At 44.9% G+C, this 23,845-nt stretch overlaps 1 protein-coding gene across 1 annotated transcript in view; it reads right to left on the reverse strand.

Moving 5' to 3' along the window:
• Positions 1 to 23,845, reverse strand: part of LOC124606617 (dipeptidase 1-like) — a 1,437,429-nt gene that overhangs the window by 48,644 nt on the left and 1,364,940 nt on the right. Inside the window, exon 12 of the mRNA XM_047138602.1 lies at positions 8,064 to 8,139. Coding sequence (XP_046994558.1) covers positions 8,064 to 8,139 — 76 coding nt within the window. The remainder of the gene's footprint in view (positions 1 to 8,063; positions 8,140 to 23,845) is intronic.

The following is a 23,845-nucleotide window of genomic DNA, read 5'->3' on the forward strand; positions in this document are numbered from 1 at the left end:
GTTAGCAGTTGGTGGATCTTTGTTGAACTTCGTTCTGAAGTGTCGTTGCACTGTTATGACTGACTGATGTGAGTGCATTTCAAGCACGACATACGCTTTCTCGGCTCCTGTCGCCAATTTGTCTCACTGCGCTCTCGAGCGCTCTGGCGGCAGAAACCTGAAGTGCGGCTTCAGCCGAACAAAACTTTATGAGTTTTTCTACGTATCTGTAGTGTGTCGTGACCATATGTCAATGAATGGAGCTACAGTGAATTTATGAAATCGCTTCAATCATTTGTAGTAGCCCTGTATAATTTCAGCATTTTCTGACTCTACAGATTGTACTGATTTTCGATTAGCGTAGTCCGAATAAACGAGACTGCACTGTACTTGTTAGAGGCTAGACACTGTGAGGTGATGAAAGTCATAAGATAGCGATACGCACATGTATAGACGGCGGCAGTATCGAGTACGCAAATTGCAAACGGGCAGTGCACTGGTGGAACTGTCATTCGTACTCGGGTTATTCATGTGAAAAGATGTGAACAGGTTTCCGATGTAACTATGACCGCAGGACGGGAGTTAACAGACTTTGAACGTGGAGTGCTAGTTGGAGCACGGGAATTCATTTCGGAAGTCGTTAGGGAACTTTATATTCCGAAATCCACAGGGTGAAGAGCGTGCCGAGAATACTACATTTCAGGCATTATCTCTCACCACGGGTGACGCAGCAGACAACGGTGTTCACCTTACAACCGAGAGCTTCGGATTTTACATAGAGTTGTCACTGCTAACAGACAAGCACCACTCCGTGAAATAACCCCAGAAATGAATGTGCGATGTAAGAGGAACGCATCAGATTTAACAGTGCGGCGAAATCCGGCATTAATGTGGTATAGCAGCAGACGACCAAAACGACTGCCTTTGCTGACAGCACGACTTCCCCTGCAGAGCCTCTCCTGGGCTCGGGGCCATATTGGTTGAACTCTAGACGACTGGAAGACCGTGCCCTGGTCAGGTGAGTCACGATTTCAATTGGTAGGATCTGATGGTAGGGTTCGAGTGAGGTGCAGACCCTACAAAGCCATGAATCCCAATAGTCAACAAGGCTCTGTGCAGGCTGATGGTGGCTCCATAGTGGGGTGGGTTGTCTTCACATTTAACACTGATTGGGAATAGTTGTGTTCGGCTACTCGGAGACCATTTGTAGGCATTCATGGACTTCATGGTCCCAAAGAACGATGGAATTCTTATGGATGACCATGTCACCGGGTTTCGATTCGCGACTGGTTTGAAGAACAATCTGGACAGTTCGATCGAATGATTTGACCACCCAGACCGCCCGACGTGACTCCCGTCGAACATTTATAGGACAAAATCGAGAGTTCAGTTGGTGCACAAAATCCTCCACTGGCAACAATTTCGCAATTATGGACGTCTATAGAGGTAGCATGGCTCAATTTTTCTGTAGAGGACTCCAACGACTTGTTGAGTCCCTGCCGCATTGAGCTGATGTACTACAGCGGGCAGTAGGTGGTCCGAAGCGATATCAGGAGGCAAACCACGACTTTTAACACCCCAGCGTAGAGCAGAGAGGTTGTGGTCGATGGAATGATGGTGTAAGAGACTATATCTTTCGAATGAGTAACAATTTTGTAAAGGTGACGTGTACTAACCAAAGGGAGTACGGAAGACGTACGTAGAAAATGAAGTACCTAGGAGCGTAAGGTGGTTTTGATCGGTGTAGCGACTACTTTTAGAACCACATCAAGGAAGGCGCACTAGAGACCACCTTAAGCAGTTTCCGCCAGTTTTACGGTTTTCGTTACAGTTTGACATGAAGCCGTGTTTTGTGCAGCATTTGTAAATATTTCGTGCTCTACGCATTCAGCTACTGTATAATATATTACAGCTATTTGGAGGACATTGTTAATTCTTGAGGGACATAAATTTTGTATTTGGTAAAGTGCTATTTGTAAAACCGGCGGACGATTAATCCATACTTCATCGGTCGTGCACCGTCTTGTACGTTGAAACAGAAGGAGGTCTTTTGCCACGCAACGTGTGACACTTGCAAATGAACTAGATTTCTAAATCTCTCAAAAATTATACATGTCTTGAAATTTCTTGTGTTAATTTCAAATAGCTTCTGTATCAAAATATATTGGATTTATTAGAGATTTTTGATAATACTCTTGATTAATTTCATTTCACCTAGTGGTTATTGGTAACGTAAGTAACAAATAGACTATTAAGTTCAGTATTGACAAGATTTTCTCGAACGCGACGCTTTTAAATCTCAGTGTAATTATGTTTCTAGGTACATGAGCAAGTTGCATTTTAGACCAGCCTTTTCAGTCTGAATTTTACACAGTATTTCAAAAATTTCAGAAAAAGACTGCAGCACATAGATAATGAAGTCCATCATTTGAAAATGGAGTGAGAAAATTTATTAAACTTCTGTTACATGGCTGGAGGCGAAAGTCATAGAAGTGTACACTCTCCCCTATGTACTACGTTCCGTACATAGCATTAAGATAAAGGAAGTGGTGTAGCATCAACACCCCCCCCCCCTCCCCCCAAAAAAAGTCTTTCAATCACCACATTTCACATCCATATCTAAACATCCTCTGCAGTGTACTCATAGTTTTTGTGATGTTAACAAACCTGAGAATATTCACCGACGGTTTCTACAAGCGTATTTCTTCAACAACAGTTATCATAGGCATCCTTAGCGTCGACAGGTAGAATGGAATCACAGAAACGAATGGGCGGGATCTTTGTTAGAGGGCTAATATAGAAACTTCCTGGCAGATTAAAACTGAGGGCAGACTGAGAATCGAACTTAGGAACTTTGCCTATCACAGGCAAGTGGTCTAGTGAGCAAACTTTGTCTGAGCTCACGACTCGCTCTCCCAGCTTTATTTCCGTCACAGGATCCAAGTTCGAAACCCTGTTCAGCATATAGTTTTGATTTGCCAGGTCACATAAAATCAGCGCAAACTTCGCTGCAGATTGAAAATTCATTCTAGACCAATGCTGCCATAAATGTAACACATACATTTCAACACGAGTAATACATTCTGTTCTTCACATGAGGTATACGTATAGACAGTTGGCATCCCTCAACAAGCTCTAGGGAATTACAAAAACCATTTAAGGAGATACGAATTACTTGTCCTTCTACATCATCCCCCAATAAGCACTAGGGAATTACAAAAACCTTTTGAGGGGGTATAAATTAGTTAACCTTCCACATCTTGTAAAAACATGATAAGACATAGTTGACGATGTCATTGGATCTAGTGTCCATGTACATTATCTGATCAAAAGTATCTGGACGCCCCTGTGTAATCCGGAATTGACCACTACCCGTCACGAGAGGCGGACCCACCAGTATAACTTCACGTCTACGTCACACTCCGCAAACTACATAATGGTGTGTGGTGGAGGGTACTTTCAATACCACTATCTTCTCCCTCCAATCCTGTTCCGCTCGCAGATGGTGCGTTGGAAGAATGGCTGTCGGTAAGCCTCTGTATTGGCTCTAATTTCTCGAATTTTCTCCTCGTGGTCAGTACGCGAGATGTATGTGGGAGGAAATAGTATGTTCACCGTGACGCACAACCCCTCTCTTGTAATGTCTGCCAGTGGAGTTTATTTAGCATCTCCGTAACGCTTTCGTTGCTCAAGCGACCCGCGCTGAATTCCTGCTAGGGAGGAAGCAAGGTCCTTCGTATAATCTTTATAGAATCAGTATCTGCCATTTCGACGTTCGCACGGCGATTGAAAGAAGGCACCATGTTACCACTTTTCGCGGTGAAACAACTTCGGCAGATCGAATTCAGTATTTCGGCCTTCTCTCTTTCATCTTCCGTTTCGGTGCCCGTGTGGTCGCTGAGAGAATGATTAGATGATTTTTGACCCACTGACTGATTTTACATATGACCAAAATCTCCTAGGGTTTTAGTCAGGTCGGTTGGCAACGACTTACTTTCAAAATCGTGGAACCATAAACGGTGCAGGGAGAGCTGTAACAAACAGCACAGTGGTTGGTCAGAAGGACCCAGAGGTCTCCAGCGTAGATGGTACTGGATATCACCTGAGCAACAGATCCACCGAGGATATTTTAGTCCATCTAATTACTGGAACAATCTTCCTAACATGCTTACTTCGACATTCAATAAATCAGTTCTCCCCAAGAAATCGTTTTCGTTTTGAAGCAGCAGCATGACGCACAAGGCAACTGTTGGTTATGCGAATGTGAAGTGGAGAGGCAGAGGAACACCAAATGAGAGGTGAGCCTCGTGTACTGACAAAAAGAGACCGTCCAGGAATGCAGAGGACTGCATGAGATCAACGCAAGGAGTCACTCGTGAGTCCCAAAGTGAATGGGGACACTTCAACAGAAACAAGCGCAACGTCAGGTGTGCCCGACGGCAGCGTAATAGGTCTGCTGCTTTTTACAATTTACGTAAACGATCTGGTTGATGGCACTGACAGCGGCATTAGACAGTTTGCCAATGATGCTGTAGTCTACAGGAAAGCACACTACTGGCCATTAAAATTGCTACACCATGAAGATGACGTGCTACAGACGCTCAATTTAACCCACAGGAAGAAGATGCTGTGATATGCAAATGATTAGCATTTCATAGCATTCACACAAGGATGGCGCCGGTGGCGACACCTACAACGTGCTGATACGAGGAAAGTTTCCAACCGATTTCTCATACACAAACAGCAGTTGACCGGCGTTGCCTGCTGAAACGTTGTTGTGATGACTCGTGTAAGGAGGAGAAATGCGTGCTATCACGTTTCCGACTTTGATAAAGGTCGGTTTGTAGCCTATCGCGATTGCGGTTTATCGTATCGCGACATTGCTGCTCGCGTTGGTCGAGATCCAATGACTTTCAGCAGAATATGGAATAGGTGGGTTCAGAAGGGTAATACGGAACGCCGTGCTGGATCCTTACGGCCTCGTATCACTAGCAGTCGACATGAGAGGCATCTTATCCGCATGGCTACAACGGATCGTGCAGCCACGTCTCAATCCCTGAGTCAACAGATGGGGACGTTTGCAAGACAACAACCATCTGCACGAACAGTTCGACGACGTTTGCAGCAGCATGGAGTATCAGCTCCGAGTCCGTGGCTGCGGTTACCCTCGACGCTGCATCACAGACAAGAGCACCTGCCATGGTGTACTCAAACGACGAACCTGGATGCACGAATGGCAAAACGTCATTTTTTCGGATGAATCCAGGTTCTGTTTACAGCATCATGATGGTCGCATCCGTGTTTGGCGACATCGCGGTGAACGCACATTGGAAGCGTGTATTCGTCATCGCCATACTGGCCTATCAACCGGCGTGATGGTATGGGGTGCCATTGGTTACACGCTTACCAGTTGGATCTGATTCAAGAGACTGAGAAGCTCCAAAGAAGAGCGGCAAGATTCGTGACTGGTACATTTAGCCTTCGCGAGAACGTCACCTCTTGTTCGCATTGACGGCATTTTGAACAGTGCACGTTACATTTTAGATGTGTAACGACCCGTGGTTGTACCCTTCATTCCATCCCTGCGAAACCCTACATTTCAGCAGGATAATGCACGACCGCATGTTGCAGGTCCTGTACGGGCCTTTCTGGATACAGAAAATGTTCGACTGCTGCCCTGACCAGCACATTCTCCCGATCTCTCACCAATTGATAGCGTCTGGTCAATGGTGGCGGACCAACTGGTTCGTCACAATACGCCAGTCACTACTCTTGATGAACTGTGGTATCGTGTTGAAGCTGCATGGGCAGCTGTACCTGTACATGCCATCCAAGCTCTGTTTGACCCAATGCCCAACCGTATCAAGGCCGTTATTACGGCCAGAGGTGGTTGTTCTGGGTACTGAATTCTCAGGATCTATGCACCCAAATTGTGTGAAAATCTAATCACATGTCAGTTCTAGTATAATATATTTCTCGAAGGAATCTGCATTTCTTGTTTGTGTAGCAATTTTAATGGCCAGTAGTGTAGTATCACACGAAAATTGTGAACAAACCAATGAGGATTTGCAGAAAATAAATGCGTGGTGTAATGACTGGGATTAACCACCCAATATTAGTAAGAGTAACTGCGTATAACACAAAGAAAATCCCCATTAATGTACGAGTACAAAATAAATATCCAGTCTCTGGAAGCGGTAGCGTCAGTCAGGAATCTAGGTGTGACCATTCGAAATGATTTCAAATGGAACGATCACATTACACAAGTAACGGGTAAGGCGAACTCTAGATTGCGGTTTATTGGTAGAATCCTGAAGCGATGCAGTCCTTCAACAAAGGAAATTGCTTACAATACGCTATTTAGTCCAGCCTTAGAGCATTGTTCGGCTGTATGGGACGCTTACCAGTTGGATCTGATTCAAGAGACTGAGAAGCTCCAAAGAAGAGCGGCAAGACTCGTGACTGGTACATTTAGCCTTCGCGAGAACGTTACAAATCTCATAGAAAGTTTGAAGCGGGACACACTTGAAGATAGACGACGCGCTAAACGGAAGGGGCTGCTCACTAAATTCCAAAATCCCAACATCGTGAAAGATGTAGAGCATATATTATTACCACCAAACTTAAAATAGCGCAATGATCACCATTCAAAGATAAAGAAAATTAGAGCTCGTACCGAGGCGGTCAGACAGTGTTTTTTCCCTCGCGCGATCCTTGAGTTGAACTGGGGGGGGGGGGGGGGGGGGAAGTGGAATATGACTTTGGCGCGAATAGTGCCCTCCGTCACACAGCGCTTGGTGGTTAGTGGAGTATATATATGAATGTAGAATTTGTGTAAGAATAAACGCAACCTACGTTTACGTTTCATGTAACAGGCTACAGTTCAATAAATAAGTAAACAAATAAATAAGTCTCGAGAATGAGATTTTCACTCTGCAGCAGAGTGTGCGCTGATATGAAACTTCCTGGCAGATTAAAACTGTGTGCCCGACCGAGACTCGAACTCGGGACCTTTGCCTTTCGCGGGCAAGTGCTCTACCAACAGAGCTACCGAAACACGACTCACGCGCGGTACTCACAGCTTTACTTCTGCCAGTACCTCGTCTCCTACCTTCCAAACTTTACGGAAGCTCGGCCAGGAAGTTTCATATCAGCGCACACTCCGCTGCAGAGTGAAAATCTCATTCTGGAAACATCCCCCAGGCTGTGGCTAAGCCATGTCTCCGCAATATCCTTTCTTTCAGGAGTTCTAGTTCTGCAAGGTTCGCAGGAGAAAAAAAAATGGTTCAAATGGCTCTGAGCACTATGGGACTTAACATCTATGGTCATCAGTCCCCTAGAACTTAGAACTACTTAAACCTAACTAACCTAAGGACATCACACAACACCCAGCCATCACGAGGCAGAGAAAATCCCTGACCCCGCCGGGAATCGAACCCGGGAACCCGGGCGTGGGAAGCGAGAACGCTACCGCACGACCACGAGATGTGGGCAGTTCGCAGGAGAGCTTCTGTAAAGTTTGGAAGTGTTACAGAAATTACGCACTTTATAACAAATTGAAATGAAAAATGTTTTGCCGCGAGGGAGAGGATGACCATTATTCATAAATTCGTATTTTCGGTACCTGTTGCATAACATTTTACCTGATGGTTCAAATGGCTCTGAGCACTATGGGACTTAACATCTGAGGTCATCAGTCCCCTAGAACTTAGAACTACTTAAACCTAACTAACCTAAGGACATCACACACATCCATGCCCGAGGCAGGATTCGAACCTGCGACCGTAGTGGTCGCGCGGTTCCAGACTGAAGCGCCTAGAACCGCTCGGGCACCACGGCCGGCCCATTTTACCTGATGTCTACCTGATCTAACAGTAATAATTCCGGTGGCAGACTGTTTGCCGTAGTGAAAACCAGTGTACATCAAAGACACAAGCAAACAATGAGTGAAAAATTTGTAACAGCCGCATTAAGTGGTCAAAAATCCACCGCAATTTTTATGTAAAGTTTTCGTTCCCTACAAATAAAATCTCGCTATACTTACATCAAAGTATAACAATAGAGAAAAATGTTGATGCACTCACAGGTTGATGCCGTCGTAGCCGGCACCCAACCCCACGTGGTTTACACCCGCTACGGCGCGGATGTGGTTGATGTGCGCTGCAAAAATAAAACCACGTTTTAGACTCACACATTAAATGTGTGTCACACAAACCAGAACAACTCATCACACATTAACCGATCAGGACACATAATTAATTTAGCTGCCACCGTCTTAAACAACTAGAAAATCTTCCAAATTATAATACTATTTATAACATTTCGACACAGTGGTAACACAAGCTCCCCCAAGCCACATCAGTGACTCATGCAACAGCTGTGCTCACTTGGAAGGTGGTTTCAACAACGCAATACTTTGTTGGGCGTGGTTCTGTTGAACATCATATGGCCTTTCAACATGATTGTACGATGAGTTATATGATGACCTGCAGTTTAGCGTGGGTCGCAAAATGTGATGCAACTTGGCTATTTTCGCATTACTATAGCACGGAATGGTAAGTGACAGAAAGATTTCCTGACACTACCAAAGGATTGAACCCTGATCCGAAGAATTTGCGTCTGGTATTACAAGCTGCTAATCACTTGTATGTGAATCTGAAAATAAAAAGTTACTAGCGGCACCTGCGATGATAGTCTTTCCTACAAGTGCAGCTTTGGAAAGGCATAATTGCAGATGCGTGAGGTATTGACTACTAAGGGGGCAGTGTTGTTATTTTTGTGTGTTGGTGTCTTCAAGATTGGTTTGATGCAGCTCTCCATACTGCTCTATCCTGTGCAACCCTCTTCCCGGACATCTATTGCAACCTACGTCTTTTTGAATCTGCTTCTTACTGTATTCACCCATCCGTCAGTCTCTACGACTTGTACCCTCCACACTTCCCTCTAATACTAAATTAGTGATCCATTTACGTCTCAGAATGTGTCCTACCAAACGAACCCTTATTTTAGGCAAGTGTTCCAGATTCCATTAATTACCTCCTCATTAGCTATATGATCTACCCATCTAATCGCCGGCATTTTTAGGTAGCTTCATATTTCCAATGCTTCTATTCACCTCTTGTCCAAACTGTTTATCCTATACGTTTTGGTTCCGGTCAAGACTATCTTCCAGACAAATACCTTCAGAAAAGACTTCCTAACGCTTAAAACTATATTCGATGTTAATGAGGGGCAGCAGGAATCGTAAAATATAGATAGATTGACGTTCGCCTTGTCACAGATAGGAGTATTTTATTACAATTCATGAAGTATTTCTAGCTACGTTGAAGCTTCCTCACATTTTAACGTCATGTCGTCATTGTTTGACTGCTGTAATTCTCGCTTGTCATATTACGTACATAAAAACTAGTTTATTGATATAATTATAAATAAAATAAAAATATGTACAAAAATTACCTGTTGATTGTAACGTCAAGTGTACAACTTCAGGCAAGGATAATTTACACAGTAAAATATTATTTCTTGCCTTTTAAACTTGTTTATTTCTAAATGTTAATATTCTGAATACCTCTGTGGTCTGTACGTACTCTTCTCTGCTGTAAGACGTGAATACTGTTAAGGCTATACTGAATAACGCAGTGGCTAATGAATTCATTTACGTGATTTTCTGTATTTTAAGAAAGTTTTATTTTGTGTAAAGGTACTTCAAATTCGAGAATGAATCTTTTATTGTGCAACTGTTACTTCCTGTCAGATGAAATCTGTGTACCAGATCGGGACTGGAAAACGTTTCATCGTATTTCAGGTTGTTGTAATAGGGTTAATTAAGGTTCTTCGCTTTCGCTTCTGTGTGAAGTAAGAGGAAACTGCTTTGGCTGTAATTTAGTCTGTGTCTGTGCTGTGCAAGTTGTCAACTGTTGTGGATTTTTCATAGTGGTTGTACCTGAGAGTATCATTGCGCGTTTTGTAGCGTATTTGAAAAGTACTCCCTCGTTTTTGTATGTGGAAGGCGGGATAATTGTTACATTGCTACTTATTTATGTTGATTTACTACAGCTTTTTAGTGTTCACCGGGTGAGGAAAATGATGACTAAGGATATTGTTTGGGGAGGGACACAGCTTTACTTAAATAATCTCAAACAATGTATCGAAGTACGTTATGGTTGTGTAGGTCTGTGCTGTATCTGTTGTCTTTGTTATAGTTACACAGGTATACTCCTGCACCACGACAATTGAATGGTAACGCTGGAGAGAAATTCCTTTTCACGCAAAATATCGTTTGTTTGTTTTTGCCTTATCGAAAAACGTTTCAGCACTTTATGTGCTAACTTCAGTGGAGCATTGTTTGTTATTATGTTCGAAGAGCATAATGAAGTGATAGCAAGCTGTGGTGTTAATATTAATGTTGGTTTGAAGCTATTTCGGTACGCAACAGCGGTAACGATTAAGCGTTAAATTTCCCTCTAATTTACGTTTCGTGGCTAATACTGTATACAAATAGTTCCTGAAATTTTATACGTTTACGCTGTGTTTAAAATTAGCAAACAACACCAACTTGGAAAACAAGGTAGCTATAGAGTTGAGCACATAACGGTATCAGTTATTTGGCGCTGCTGCTTTTATTTCCGATATACATTACACAGCTTAACACCTGCAAATAACGAAGTTTTTTTTTCTATTTTTCTGTTGTTAATCTGTTTCAGCGTGATAACCGCTGAATCGTACAGCGCTTTCAACACGTCACCTGTTGTTACTGACCCTGTAGCCACATTAAATGTTGTTACGAGTTGTCGAATCACCTATTCTCTTCAAACGGCTGCTTTTAAACATTTTATTTACGTTTTCAGAAAACCACAAAGTTTTGTGACAATGTTCCGTCTAATTTACTGTAATACTTCATTGTGAGTTAATTAATTTATTCTTCCTCTCAAAAATTATTTAATTTCATCAGCCTCCGCCTGACGATGAAACCACAGTCTTTAAAATGCAACTGAAAGTCTTCAAAATGGCTCAAATGGCTCTGAGCACTATGGTACTTAACATCTGAGGTCATCAGTCCCCTAGGACTTAGAACTACTTAAATCTAACTAAGCTAAGGACATCACACACACCCATGCCCGAGGCAGGATTCGAACCTGCGACCGTAGCGGTCGTGCGGTTCCAGACTGAAGCGCCTAGAACCGCTCGGCCACACTGGCCGGCAACTGAAAGTGTATTTCTTAACCCAAAACTCTTTTCATCAGAAGTCACGGTGCTAGGAGGCTTAAAGAATAAATTAATAAATTTAGTGACTCATCTTAGAAAAATTATTTCTGTGTTTTCATTAAGAGATTACCTCTGCATCATGAACTTTGAATGAATATATGAGTAACTACATACAAAACAAAACCGGGTGCAGTGGTTCTAAGGAACTGTTATTATGTAAATATGTATTGTGATACAGCAAACGTCTAGCATTTGTTTTTTTTTGTGGAATATACACTATGTGATCAAAAGTATTCGGACACCTCCAAAAACATATTAGGTGCATTGTGCTGCCTGCTACTGCCAGGTACTCCATACCAGCGACCTCAGTAGTCATCAGACATCGTGAGAGAGCGGAAGGGGGTGCTCTGTGGAACTCACGGACTTCGAACGTGGTCAGGTGACTGGGTGTCACTTGTGTCATACGTCTGTACGCGAGATTTCCGCACTCCTAAACATCGCTAGATCCACTGTTTCCGATGTGATAGTGAAGTTGAAACGTGAAGGGGCACGTACAGCACAAAAGCTTACAGGCCGATCTCGTCTGTTGGCTGACAGTGACCGCCGACAGTTAAAGAAGGTCATAATGTGTAAGAGGCAGACATCTATCCAGACCATCACACAGGAAGTGCAAACTGCATCAGGATCCCCTGCAAGTACTATGACAGGCGGGAGGTGAGAATACTTGGATTTCATGGTCGAGCGGCTGTTCATAAGACACACATCATGCCGGTAAATGCCAAACGACGTCTCGCTTGGTGTAAGGAGCGTAAACATTAGACGATTGAACAGTGGAAAAACGTTGTGTGCATTGTCGAATCACGGTACACAATATGGCGATCCGATAATAGCGTGTGGGTATGGGGAATGCCCGGTGAACGTCATATGCCAACGTGTGTAGTGTCAGGCGTAAAATTCGGAGGCGGTGGTGCTGTTGAGAGGGCTTGCATCCCTTATTTTTTCGCGTGGCACTATCACAGTACAGGCCTACTTTGATATTTTAAACAATTTCTTGCTTCACACTGTTGAAGAGCAATTCGGGGAAACCTGCTGTTATCCCCACAACTGCTGTTTATAACGCTGATCAAGTCAGGTTTCGTGAAAGAACTGATTGCACACCGCACTTTATCATTTAGGGGTAAAAACGAAGGTTTCAGTTGCCCAATCAACGAATGCCAGTGACAAGTATGAGTGGCTTAATATTTCTGCAGCTGTATATCTGTCTTCAAGAACCGCAAGGCAAATTAGGACTAAAAACAAAAATCTTGTAATCGGCGTATCAAAATCTGGAAAAATGGGAAAGAATAAATTTCAACATTTCGTTCTAAACGTATTCCTACCAGCTGCAGAAACTAATTCGTTACTTTTGTTGGATTCATGATGTGGACATAACGACACTCTGTTTTTGTGGAGGATGAAGAAAAATCTGTATATGTAACGTGGATTCCGCCTGGAACTACTGTGCTATTCAACCTATCGATAAAGAATTTTTTCGACAACGGAAAGCATTCTTCAGGAAATTATCAGACAACGTCATTTCCGATACCTCTCTGTTATTTCAGGTTTATCAACGGAACAGTATTCTTAAGCTCCAGTAATTTGGGAATTACCAGTTTTCTTCTCCACGATGTACGAAATTGATCAAGTATATTTGGTATGCAGCGCAATATGCAGAACAACGGCCGGGACCATTTCTGATTCCATCCCAGTTCTGTCTAGAATAAAACTAGTGGTTACTGTGAAGTGCCTGACTGCACCAATTTTGCCTTTGTCCGCTGCGTCTGGTGCAAGAAAAATTTTTGGTTTTGTCATTCAAGAGAAACTTCTCATTATTATGAGGAGTACATGGATAACGTAAGAACTGTTTCACTGACAGTCAAGTGCACACGATTCAAACATTATCGTATGATATGGCCTACAGGAACTGTTATAAAATGTACTGGAAGACACACTTCATTTCAACAAATTACAACTCCTTATTGATGGAAGTCGTCTGTGACATCAAACACTGCCGTAATTTTATATTTTCTGATAGCCGCTATTATCAGAATTACTTGTGCAATAACTGAACTGTCGATATGAAGCTATTCAAAAAAATGTTTATAGATAGTTTAAGCCAGGTTTTCACCGGAGCAAACGACCTAACACGCACGAGCAGAAGAGAAGCCTGCCTGGTGTACCCGGTAGGCCTCTGCTGCAGGTCTTTCAGCTGGACGCCACTGCGGTTACTTGCGTGTCCCTAACCTTCCCTAGTTACCTAACTGGAAAATGGAGACATGGAGTTAAACGTGGAAGCCGAACCACATTCTTTCGTAGCCACTACAACATCTGTGAGAAGTGAAGGCTCGGTTAAAAATCATAGTGAAAGAGTTGTGATGTGAACGAGATATCATCCTGCGCTCTTTGGATCACGAAGCTTGCGCTTTGCCACTTTTTGTTTCATTTTGTTCGTTATTCTTCGTTGTGATTTGTCGTAGCGGACGTCACATGACATCCGTTGAAGTTCGTTGTTGATCCCTTCACTCATATTTTTTATCACACAGAGCAACCCCCTCTATGACCGCCATTATACCATTTTTGTTTTGGAAAAAAAGGAATATAACTATTAGACCTTACATGCGTAGTGGAAACGCTAGCTGTGTCACATCTTGAGATTATGCTCGACGCCGGTAATTAGTGTTCTGTTTGTAAATTTCCCTTCAATGGTAAAGAAAAGTCAGAGAAAAATGGAAGCCGACGTACAGTTCTTAGGAGAGATGGAGCTGCAATTCCACGTAAAGCGCACAATCTCCACGCATGTCACGCTTCCACACAAATGAGGCACTTACATACTTCTTTCCCTGTGCCATTCTGCGTACTCCGTCAAAAGCAGTCTGCTAGCCATGCCAAATAATCCTCACTGAATAGCAAAGTTTCGCATTGTGTGTCTAACAAGATAGAGTTGTATCTCGTATGCCGAATATTAGCTCCAGAAACTAAAAACAAATAACACAGCGTTCGTAGGCAATGCTCGCTACCTCGTGTTCTCTTCCGTTCCCTTTAGTATAAACGATTCGGCCCACATGCAAGCGAATGATAGTGAATTTTCTGGAGATGCTCATTCGCGCGTGTTCGCTTCCATTCGCTCCATTGTAAACCAGTCGTTAGGTGTAACTTCCTGGCAGATTAGAACTGTGTGCTGGACCGAGACTCGAACTCGGGACATTTGCCTATCACGGGCAAGTGCTCTAACAACTGAGCTACCCAAGCACGACTCACGCCCCGTCTTCACAGCTTTACTTCTGCCAGTACCTCGTCTCCTACTTTACAAGCTGTCTCAGGCTTAAAATTGGTGTCTGTGAACTCCGGATAATTCCGCTACGCGGCGCTGCGTGAGTGATTCACCGAGTCGGGCGCTAGGTGGGCAGGGCTGTACCAACCGCTGTTATAAGCTGTTCTTCCGCCACAAAGATGTGTAGCTTCAACATTTCTTACAAAGTACTTGCAGTGCCTCTTAGCAGCTAAAATTATGGCAGTGCATTTCTTTCGTTGTCTTCCTTCTATGTAAAAAAATTCCAGGTAAATTGCGAATTTAAAGCTGTGAATAAAGATAGTAGCTGTGGTGTCACCGCCAGACACCACACTTGCTAGGTGGTAGTTTAAATCGGCCGCGGTCCATGTAGTACATGTCGGACCCGCGTGTCGCCACTGTGATCGCAGACCTAGCGCCACCACCAAGGCAGGTCTCGTGATACGAGAGTGGACTCGCCCCCCAGTTGTACGAGAACCAAGCTACCGCCCAGTTGTACGCGAACCTAGCTATCGCCCAGTTGTACGAAGCCTTCTCTCTCATTAGCCGAGAGACATAATAGCCATCAGCTAAGTTAATGGCTACGAACTAGCAAGGAGCCATTTGTATCAGTGCCTATAGCTTACGAGTATTCAAGAGAGATGTATTCCAAGGAATCAATAAAAGATAAGTAAAAAGTATCTACATACTTTTCTTCTTATTCATTCATAAGTTCTCATGTTCCAGACTTCACGCCCGTCTGTTTTCTGCCGTGAGTGCACTATCGGCTACAGCTTTAGTCTAGCATTCCTTTTCAGCAATCCACATCACGGTGTCGGTCCAGCTACCGACACTACAAATATTGGCGACGAGGATGGGATTCGAACCCACGCGTGCACAGCACATTGGATTGTACCGCTTCAAAAGACTGCCTTTCGGGTGTGCATCCGCCCCTGCCTTGTTTCAGCAATATTTACAAACTATTTGTGCGTCGGTCCCTACTGCAGCAAACTATCTGGACGATATAGTGATCTCCGGACAGACAGAAGAAGATCATCTTGCGAATTTACGAACATTATTTCAGGTCTTGCGGCAAAATGGTCTTCGCTTGAGGAAGGACAAATGTGTGTTTTTTGCTCGTGACTTACCATACCTGGGACATGTCATTAATGCCCAAGGCATACATCCAAGTCCAGAGCACCTCCGTGCCATACACGATTTGCCTTCCCCTCAAAATCTGAAACAGCTACAGAGTGTGTTGGGTAAAATTAACTATTATCATAAATATGTGCGCAATGCCTCTTCCATTTCAGCTCCGCTTCATCGCTTACGCCGTAAAGGTGTTCCGTTCGTCTGGACGACGGAATGTGAACGCGCCTTTCGCCAGTTGAAATCGGCGTTGCTTTCTAATACTTGCCTTACGCCATTCGATCCCCAGAAACCCCTTTTGTTGATGGTAGATGCATCGGATTTCGGGATCGGTGCTGTGCTTGCGCACAAAGTTGGCTCCCATGATCGCCCTATTGCCTTTGCGTCCAAATTGCTCTCGTCTGCGCAAAGAAATTATTCACAGATAGAGAAAGAAGCTTTGGCTCTCGTGTTTGGTGTTACTAAGTTCCATGATTTCTTGTATGGTCGTCACTTTACCATCATCACAGACCACAAACCTTTGACATCGCTTTTTCATCCGACCAAGCCTGTACCTCCACGTACAGCGCAGAAATTCATTCGCTGGTCTATTTTCCTCTCGCAGTACCGCTACGATATCTTGTATCGGTCCACTGCTAAGCACGGAAACGCCGATGCGTTGTCCCGTTTGCCTGTTGCTGAGGATAAAGCATTCGATTCTTCCGAACTTGCTTGCATGTTCATTGATTCGGAAACCGATGAAGTGGTCGAATCGTTTCCGATTGATTTTCGTCGTGTAGCTACAGCCACAGCTGCTGACCCTGTCCTTGCTACTGTTTTACGTTTTGTTGCTACGCAATGGCCTTTGTCAAAGTCTCGGATCGAGGATCCGTTGGTTCGCCGATTTTTTGCTCACAAGGAGAGACTTTTTGTTCGACGTGGTGTTTTGTTGTTGCGTTCTGATAATGATCAGTCCAGAGTCGTGGTCCCACGTTCGTTACAGTCCTCTGTTTTACGGCTTCTTCATCAAGGACATTGGGGTATAGTGCGAACGAAACAACTTGCTCGTCAGCACTGTACTTGGTTCGGAATCGATGCTGCGATTACGAATATGTGTTCTTCGTGCCCGGCGTGTGCCGAACAACAGTCCGCACCGCCGCGGAAAGTCTTTGCGTGGCCAAACGCCACTTCCCCTTGGCAACGCTTGCACATTGATTTTGCTGGTCCATTCTGGAATGCTCGATGGTTGGTTCTGGTCGACGCCTTCAGTAATTTTCCTTTTGTTGTCCGGATGTCTTCCACGACGTCCTCCGCCACCATCCAAGCGTTGTCTGCTATCTTTTGCATTGAAGGTCTTCCGCAGACTATTGTTTCCGACAATGGCCCACAATTCATGTCCGCAGAATTTCAGTCATTCTGCCAGGCCAATGGTATTCAACATCTGACATCCGCGCCGTTTTCGCCTCAGTCCAACGGTGCCGCTGAACGATTGGTCCGGACTTTCAAGTCACAGATGTTGAAATTGACAGAGTCGCATTCTCGGGAGGACGCATTGTTGCTCTTTTTGTCTTCGTATCGCTCTCAGCCCCGAGATGGTCGCTCGCCGGCTGAGTTGCTCCACGGTCGTCCTCATCGCACCTTGATGTCTTTGCTGCATCCGCCGCATCAGGTTCCTGCGCAGCGGCAGACTCCTGCTTTTGCTCCAGGCGACGTTGTATTTTATCGCAACTATCGAGGTTCACGGCGTTGGCTCGCAGGGCGCATTCTTCGCTGCCTCGGCCGCGCGATGTATTTGGTTTTGGGGGCCTCTGGTGAGGTGCGTCGGCATCTCAATCAGCTGCGCCTCTGTCGTCGCTCGGGTTCTGCCGCTCCCCGTCTGCTTTCAGCGACGGTGCCGTCCGGTCAGCGCCCTGGGGACCCATCTACTGGCTCGCCTCATCCCCAGGTGTTACCGACGATGCCTTCCATTTTGCCCCATGGCGACGCGCCGCCGCCGCCGCAGCAGCAGCAGCAGCCGCCGGCGCCGACCGCATTCGACGCTTCGTTGCAGCCGCCAGGCGCCTCCCAGGGTCACGCGCCGCCGATCGCTTCCCGTGACCAGCTGTCCTCCGCCATGGAACTCCCGACCGCTCCGGACCACATGACGTCATCGCGCGTCGGCTACCCCGACGCAATGGAGGTCGACACTTCGGCCCCTCATGTTTCTTTACGGGCGCATACACCGCATGTTGACGTGCACCCTGGACTAGTTTTGCAGGCGTTTCCTAGCTCCCCTCGGACCGGATGGCCGGGTGCGGGTGGCACAGCCTCGCCTGTTGTTAGGCTCCCCACCTCATCGCATACGTCAACATGTGGTCCTCCCCACGGCGGGCGGAAGCCTTATCTCACGACCGTTCGCCGATTTGCGGGGGAGGAATGTGGTGTCACCGCCAGACACCACACTTGCTAGGTGGTAGTTTAAATCGGCCGCGGTCCATGTAGTACATGTCGGACCCGCGTGTCGCCACTGTGATCGCAGACCTAGCGCCACCACCAAGGCAGGTCTCGTGATACGAGAGTGGACTCGCCCCCCAGTTGTACGAGAACCAAGCTACCGCCCAGTTGTACGCGAACCTAGCTATCGCCCAGTTGTACGAAGCCTTCTCTCTCATTAGCCGAGAGACATAATAGCCATCAGCTAAGTTAATGGCTACGAACTAGCAAGGAGCCATTTGTATCAGTGCCTATAGCTTACGAGTATTCAAGAGAGATGTATTCCAAGGAATCAATAAAAGATAAGTAAAAAGTATCTACATACTTTTCTTCTTATTCATTCATAAGTTCTCATGTTCCAGACTTCACGCCCGTCTGTTTTCTGCCGTGAGTGCACTATCGGCTACAGCTTTAGTCTAGCATTCCTTTTCAGCAATCCACATCACGGTGTCGGTCCAGCTACCGACACTACAGTAGCGATAACATTTTATGTCTGGATTAGCTCTGAATAAAGAAAGTGGTGATAACCTTTTATGTCTGGATTGCTGAAAACTGAGCGCTGCCATTGGTCAGATGTGCGTCACGTGTTACAAGGCAGCCATTTTGTTCCCAAGTAGGACATGAGAGTATTTTGGATAATTATTGATCTAATTAACAGTTATCTTAGCATCTACGGGTATTACAAGCATACAGATTTATTTTAAATCAAATTAAGAGCGTAACACAACGTGTCAATTTTTCTGGGGTGAAGAATACCGCAGTGTTCTGCAGTAAACAACAATTCGAGGGTAGAGACTGGTAGCAGGTTTTTCCGAATTGCACAAGGCGAAAGGACTGATAAACATGGCCGTATCAAATCGTAAATTCTATCTTTGTGGATTACATAACATGACGTTTTATCTTAAATTACGTAACACTTACAGCTTTTAATATTTGTAGCGTAATTGGTAGTGTGCTAGCGTTCAAACGCAAGGATCGCAAAATCAGTACCTGTTAGAACCAATTTTATTTCTTCTTCCTTCTCTTCTCTTCGGTTAATACTACTGACTTCTTAAGTTTACATCATTTGTAGCACAGTTATATTAAAGATTTAACCCATTAAGGGCCAGACATTACCGTAAAATAATACGATTTTTTACATATAAAATGCTTATTTGATCTAACTGTACACTAATATAGACATAAATATATAAAAAAAGAAATATACAGGCCCCAATTAAAGTACAGCAAAATATTGCAATTACGCAACTTTGAGACTATATGGAGCTTTATTTTGTCATCTCATGAAATTTTTAAAAATAGTTTGAATGGCTACGCACATTACACTTTCTACATTAGTAAATTGTTGCAGTTTTACATAACCTACATCTTCTTCTTGCTTTATTTTCCTCCTCTGTTATTGTGTGGCCTATATCATCATAGCGTACGTCTTTCGGAAGAGAGCTTTTGGAAGGTCGTCTTTCCCTGTGTCCTGAAGGGTTACGGTTTCTCGATTTCCTTCATTCTCGGCTGCAGTATCTTCTGATTTCAGTGGAGTAACGCATAAGTATGACCGAAGTTCAAGTCGTGAAATATGTTCCTCATTTGCAAGATTGTATGTGTTCCATAAATTGACAGTTACACTGTTTATCAAGTTGGTGAAGAGAGACCAACACCATTACTTGACTCTTATTCGAGTTCTGTAATTAACAATAGAATTATCGTGTAAATCAACACCACCCACATTCTGACACTACTGAGATATTACCCTACACAGGGAGAGAGAAGTATTTTTTTTTTCTTTCGGACTGTAACTCTCTGCATTTGCTAAAGGCTCGATGGTGTCATTGTTCGTACCTACTGTCATAGTAGAACTCTCATTCCGCTTTACCACCATGACTTCTGCTTTATCCTCAAAATGAAACACAAACACACCCCCTGCCTTTTTTCTTCATGCTTCAGTTGGATTCCAAAGGACGCTTTGCACGGCGGTTCTCACTAATGGTGTCAAAGAATCACTTTCGATTTAAAATACGAGATAAAGAATAAGGAAAAAAATCAAAATATACACAATGACGAGATGGGACTTCAAAAACTGAACGCAAATCTGTAGCTACTTGCTCATCCAAATAAAACTAAGATGTGAAACTTCCTGGCAGATTAAAACCGTGTGCCGGACCGAGACTCGAACTCGGGACCTTTGCCTTTCGCGACCAAGTGCTCTAGCAACGAGCTACCCAAGCACGACTTACGACTCGTCCTCACAGCTTTACTTCTGCCAGTATCTCGTCTCCTGCCTTCCAAACTTTACAGAAGCTCTCCTGCGAACCTTGCAGAAGTGGCTCTCCTGAAGGAAGGGATATTGCGGAGACATGGCTTAGCCACAACCTGGGGGATGTTTCCAGAATGAGATTTTCACTCTGCAGCGGAGTGTGCGGTGATATGAAACTCCCTGGCAGATTAAAACTGTGTGCCGGACCGAGACTCGAACTCGGGACGATTATGGAAGTACCGGCTGCTCAAAAAGTCAGTTTAAATTTGAAAACTTAATAAACCACGGAATAATGTAGATAGAGAGGTAAAAATTGACACACATACTTGGAATGACATGGGGTTTTATTAGAACAAAAAAAAAACCAAGTTCACAAAATGTCCGACAGATGGCGCTGGACGTCAGTGACTGCGCATGACAATCGTGTATAAAAGGAGCTGTAATGAGAGAGAGAATCAGATGCACCAGCAGTCGCAGCATGTTGACGTTACCTGAAAAGATGCTTTTAGTGAACGTGTATTAACAGAATGGGTAATGTGCTAGTTCAGTGTTACTATCCTATCGCCATAGGAAGTGGATTAGAACGGGTAAAGGTCCGTTGACGAATGCAGCTGTGGCGAGAATGATTTCGAAGTTCGAAGCCACGGGTTGTTTAGACGATGGACCCCGTAGAGGCCGACCGAGCACGAGGTGTAATGCTGCTGAGACAGTTCAGGAAGAAATGGAGACTGTAGCGGGTTCGCCTATGCGCGGGGAAGTCAGCGCTCGTGCAGTCGCACATCGCACCGGCATTCCATACACTACTGTTTAGTTGGCACTGAGGCGTACCCTCCGATACTATCCGTACATAATCCATCGGCATCATGAACTGTTACCTGGCGATTTAGTGAAAGCGGAGGGCACTTGCGGTGTGGGCGTTTCAAAAGATGGCGGAAGATGACGATTGATTGAGTAACGTGTTGTGGACCGACGAAGCTCATTTCACGCTCCGAGGGTCTGTCAACGCCCACAACTGCAGAATTTGGGCTACCGAAAATCCTAGAACTGTCGCGGAAACTCCATTGCACGACGAGAAATTCACGGTATCGATTGGATCTACCACATCTGCCGTTATCGGGCCATTTTTCTTCGAGGAAATGCGTGATTCTGGTTTTGTAGCTGCTACCGTGACGGGTGAGAGGTACGCCGATATGTTACAGAATCGCATCATCCCCAGCCTGGCTGATAAACACCTGCTGGAACGTACGATGTTTATGCAGGATGGCGCTCCAAACCATATCGCTAGACGCGTCAAAGATCTCTTGCGCGCGTCGTTTGGTGGTGATCGTGTGCTCAGCCGCCACTTTCGTCATACTTGGCCTCCCAGGTCCGCAGACCTCAGTCCGTACGATTATTGGCTTTGGGGTTGCCTGAAGTTGCAAGTGTATTGTGATCGACCGACATATCTAGGGATGCTGAAAGACAACATCCGACGCCAATGCCTCACCATAACTCTGGACATGCTTTACAGTGCTTTTCACAATATTATTCCTCGACTACAGCTATTGTTGAGGAATGATGGTGGACATATTGAACATTTCCTGTAAAGAATATCACATCTGGTTCGTCTTACTTTGTTATGCTAATTATTGCTATTCTGATCAGATGAACTTTTGTATTTTTTTGGTTCTAATAAAACGCCATGTCATTCCAAGCATTTCCCGGTATATGAAAAAAAAAAAAGAAACGTACATTACCTATAAACTACGGCGTGCACACACTTCGTTCAACATGTAAAAGTCACTGAAGATTTTCGGATTTAGGTACGACATGTTCCATATGCCTGCTATCACTGATGACGATGTGGCGCACACGAATAGCGAAATCCTGCACGACCCGCAGAAGTGTGGGAACATCGACGCTGTCGGTGGCCTCGTGGGTGGCTGTTTTCAGATCAGCAGTGGTCTTGTGATTATCCCTGTACACCTTGTCTCTATTATAGCCCCACAAAAAGGAGTCGTATGTGTTCAGATCCGGAGGATATGGCGGCTAGTCGAAGTCCACACCAGTAGCCTCTGGGTACCCCAGAGCTAGAATGCGGTCCCCAAAGTGTTCCTCTAGGACGTCAAACACTCTCCTGCTGCCGTACAGCAAATTTCGTCCAGTGTGCACTCTCTTTGCCTCACCCTGTGATACATTTGGGACGTGTGCATCGGCTTTTAACTAAGTTAAGCTCCACGTCCGCGAGTATACGCGGACACTGGAGTATACAACCTGGTCCACGCTGGCGACAGCTGCTGCTGCTTTGGAAAATGCCGAACGCGCTCCCGGAATCAGTGTGAGCTACACATCAGTCGGAGGATGTCGAAACAGTGATGCGACTCCGACAGGTAGGAGCACGGGGGCAATAAGACGAGTGGTATCCAGTGAAGATTTAATTCTCAACAGAAAGAACACGGAAACTAAAATGATAAGTGCTGTAGATGAGATCTTAGAGGGGTTCCAGAATGAACTGCAACAAAAAAGGGCGTCAGCCACTATTACACCGCAGGTTAGAGACTAAATATGGGCACTCGCAATAGGTCAAGCAAGGCTCTATGGACAAAATGAAGAGCTCAGAACGGAAAACGCCAGACCCGGAAAAGAACTAAATGTTGCAAACGCACCATCTACATCTACATCTACATACATACTCCGCAATCCACCATACGGTGCGTGGCGGAGGGTACCTCGTACCACACCTAGCATCTTCTCTCCCTGTTCCACTCCCAAACAGAACGAGGGAAAAATGACTGCCTATATGCCTCTGCACTAGGCCTAATCTCTCTTATCTTATCTTTGTGGTCCGCAGCTCGTGGTCGTGTGGTAGCGTTCTCGCTTCCCGCGCCCGGGTTCCCGGGTTCGATTCCGGGCGGGGTCAGGGATTTTCTCTGCCTCGTGATGACTGGGTGTTGTGTGATGTCCTTAGGTTAGTTAGGTTTAAGTAGTTCTAAGTTCTAGGGGACTGATGACCATAGATGTTAAGTCCCATAGTGCTCAGAGCCATTTTTTTTTTTATCTTTGTGGGCTTTCCCCGAAATATAAGTTGGCGGCAGTAAAATTGTACTGCAGTCAGCTTCAAATGCTGGTTCTCTAAATTTCCTCAGTAGCGATTCACGAAAAGAACGCCTCCTTTCCTCCAGACACTCCCACCCGAGTTCCTGAAGCATTTCCGTAACAGTCAAATGATGATCAAACCTATCAGTAACAAATCTAGCAGCCCGCCTCTGAATTGCTTCTATGTCCTCCCTCAATCCGACCTGATAGGGATCCCAAACGCTCGAGCAGTACTCAAGAATAGGTCGTATTAGTGTTTTATAACCGGTCTCCTTTACAGATGAACCACATCTTCCCAAAATTCTACCAATGAACCGAAGGCGACTATCCGCCTTCCCAACAACTGCCATTACATGCTTGTCCCACTTCATATCGCTCTGCAATGTTACGCCCAAATATTTAATCGACGTGACTGTGTCAAGCGCTAC

This window comes from Schistocerca americana, chromosome 3 (genome assembly GCF_021461395.2).
Source record: "Schistocerca americana isolate TAMUIC-IGC-003095 chromosome 3, iqSchAmer2.1, whole genome shotgun sequence".
NCBI classification, from domain to species: Eukaryota; Metazoa; Arthropoda; class Insecta; order Orthoptera; family Acrididae; genus Schistocerca; species Schistocerca americana.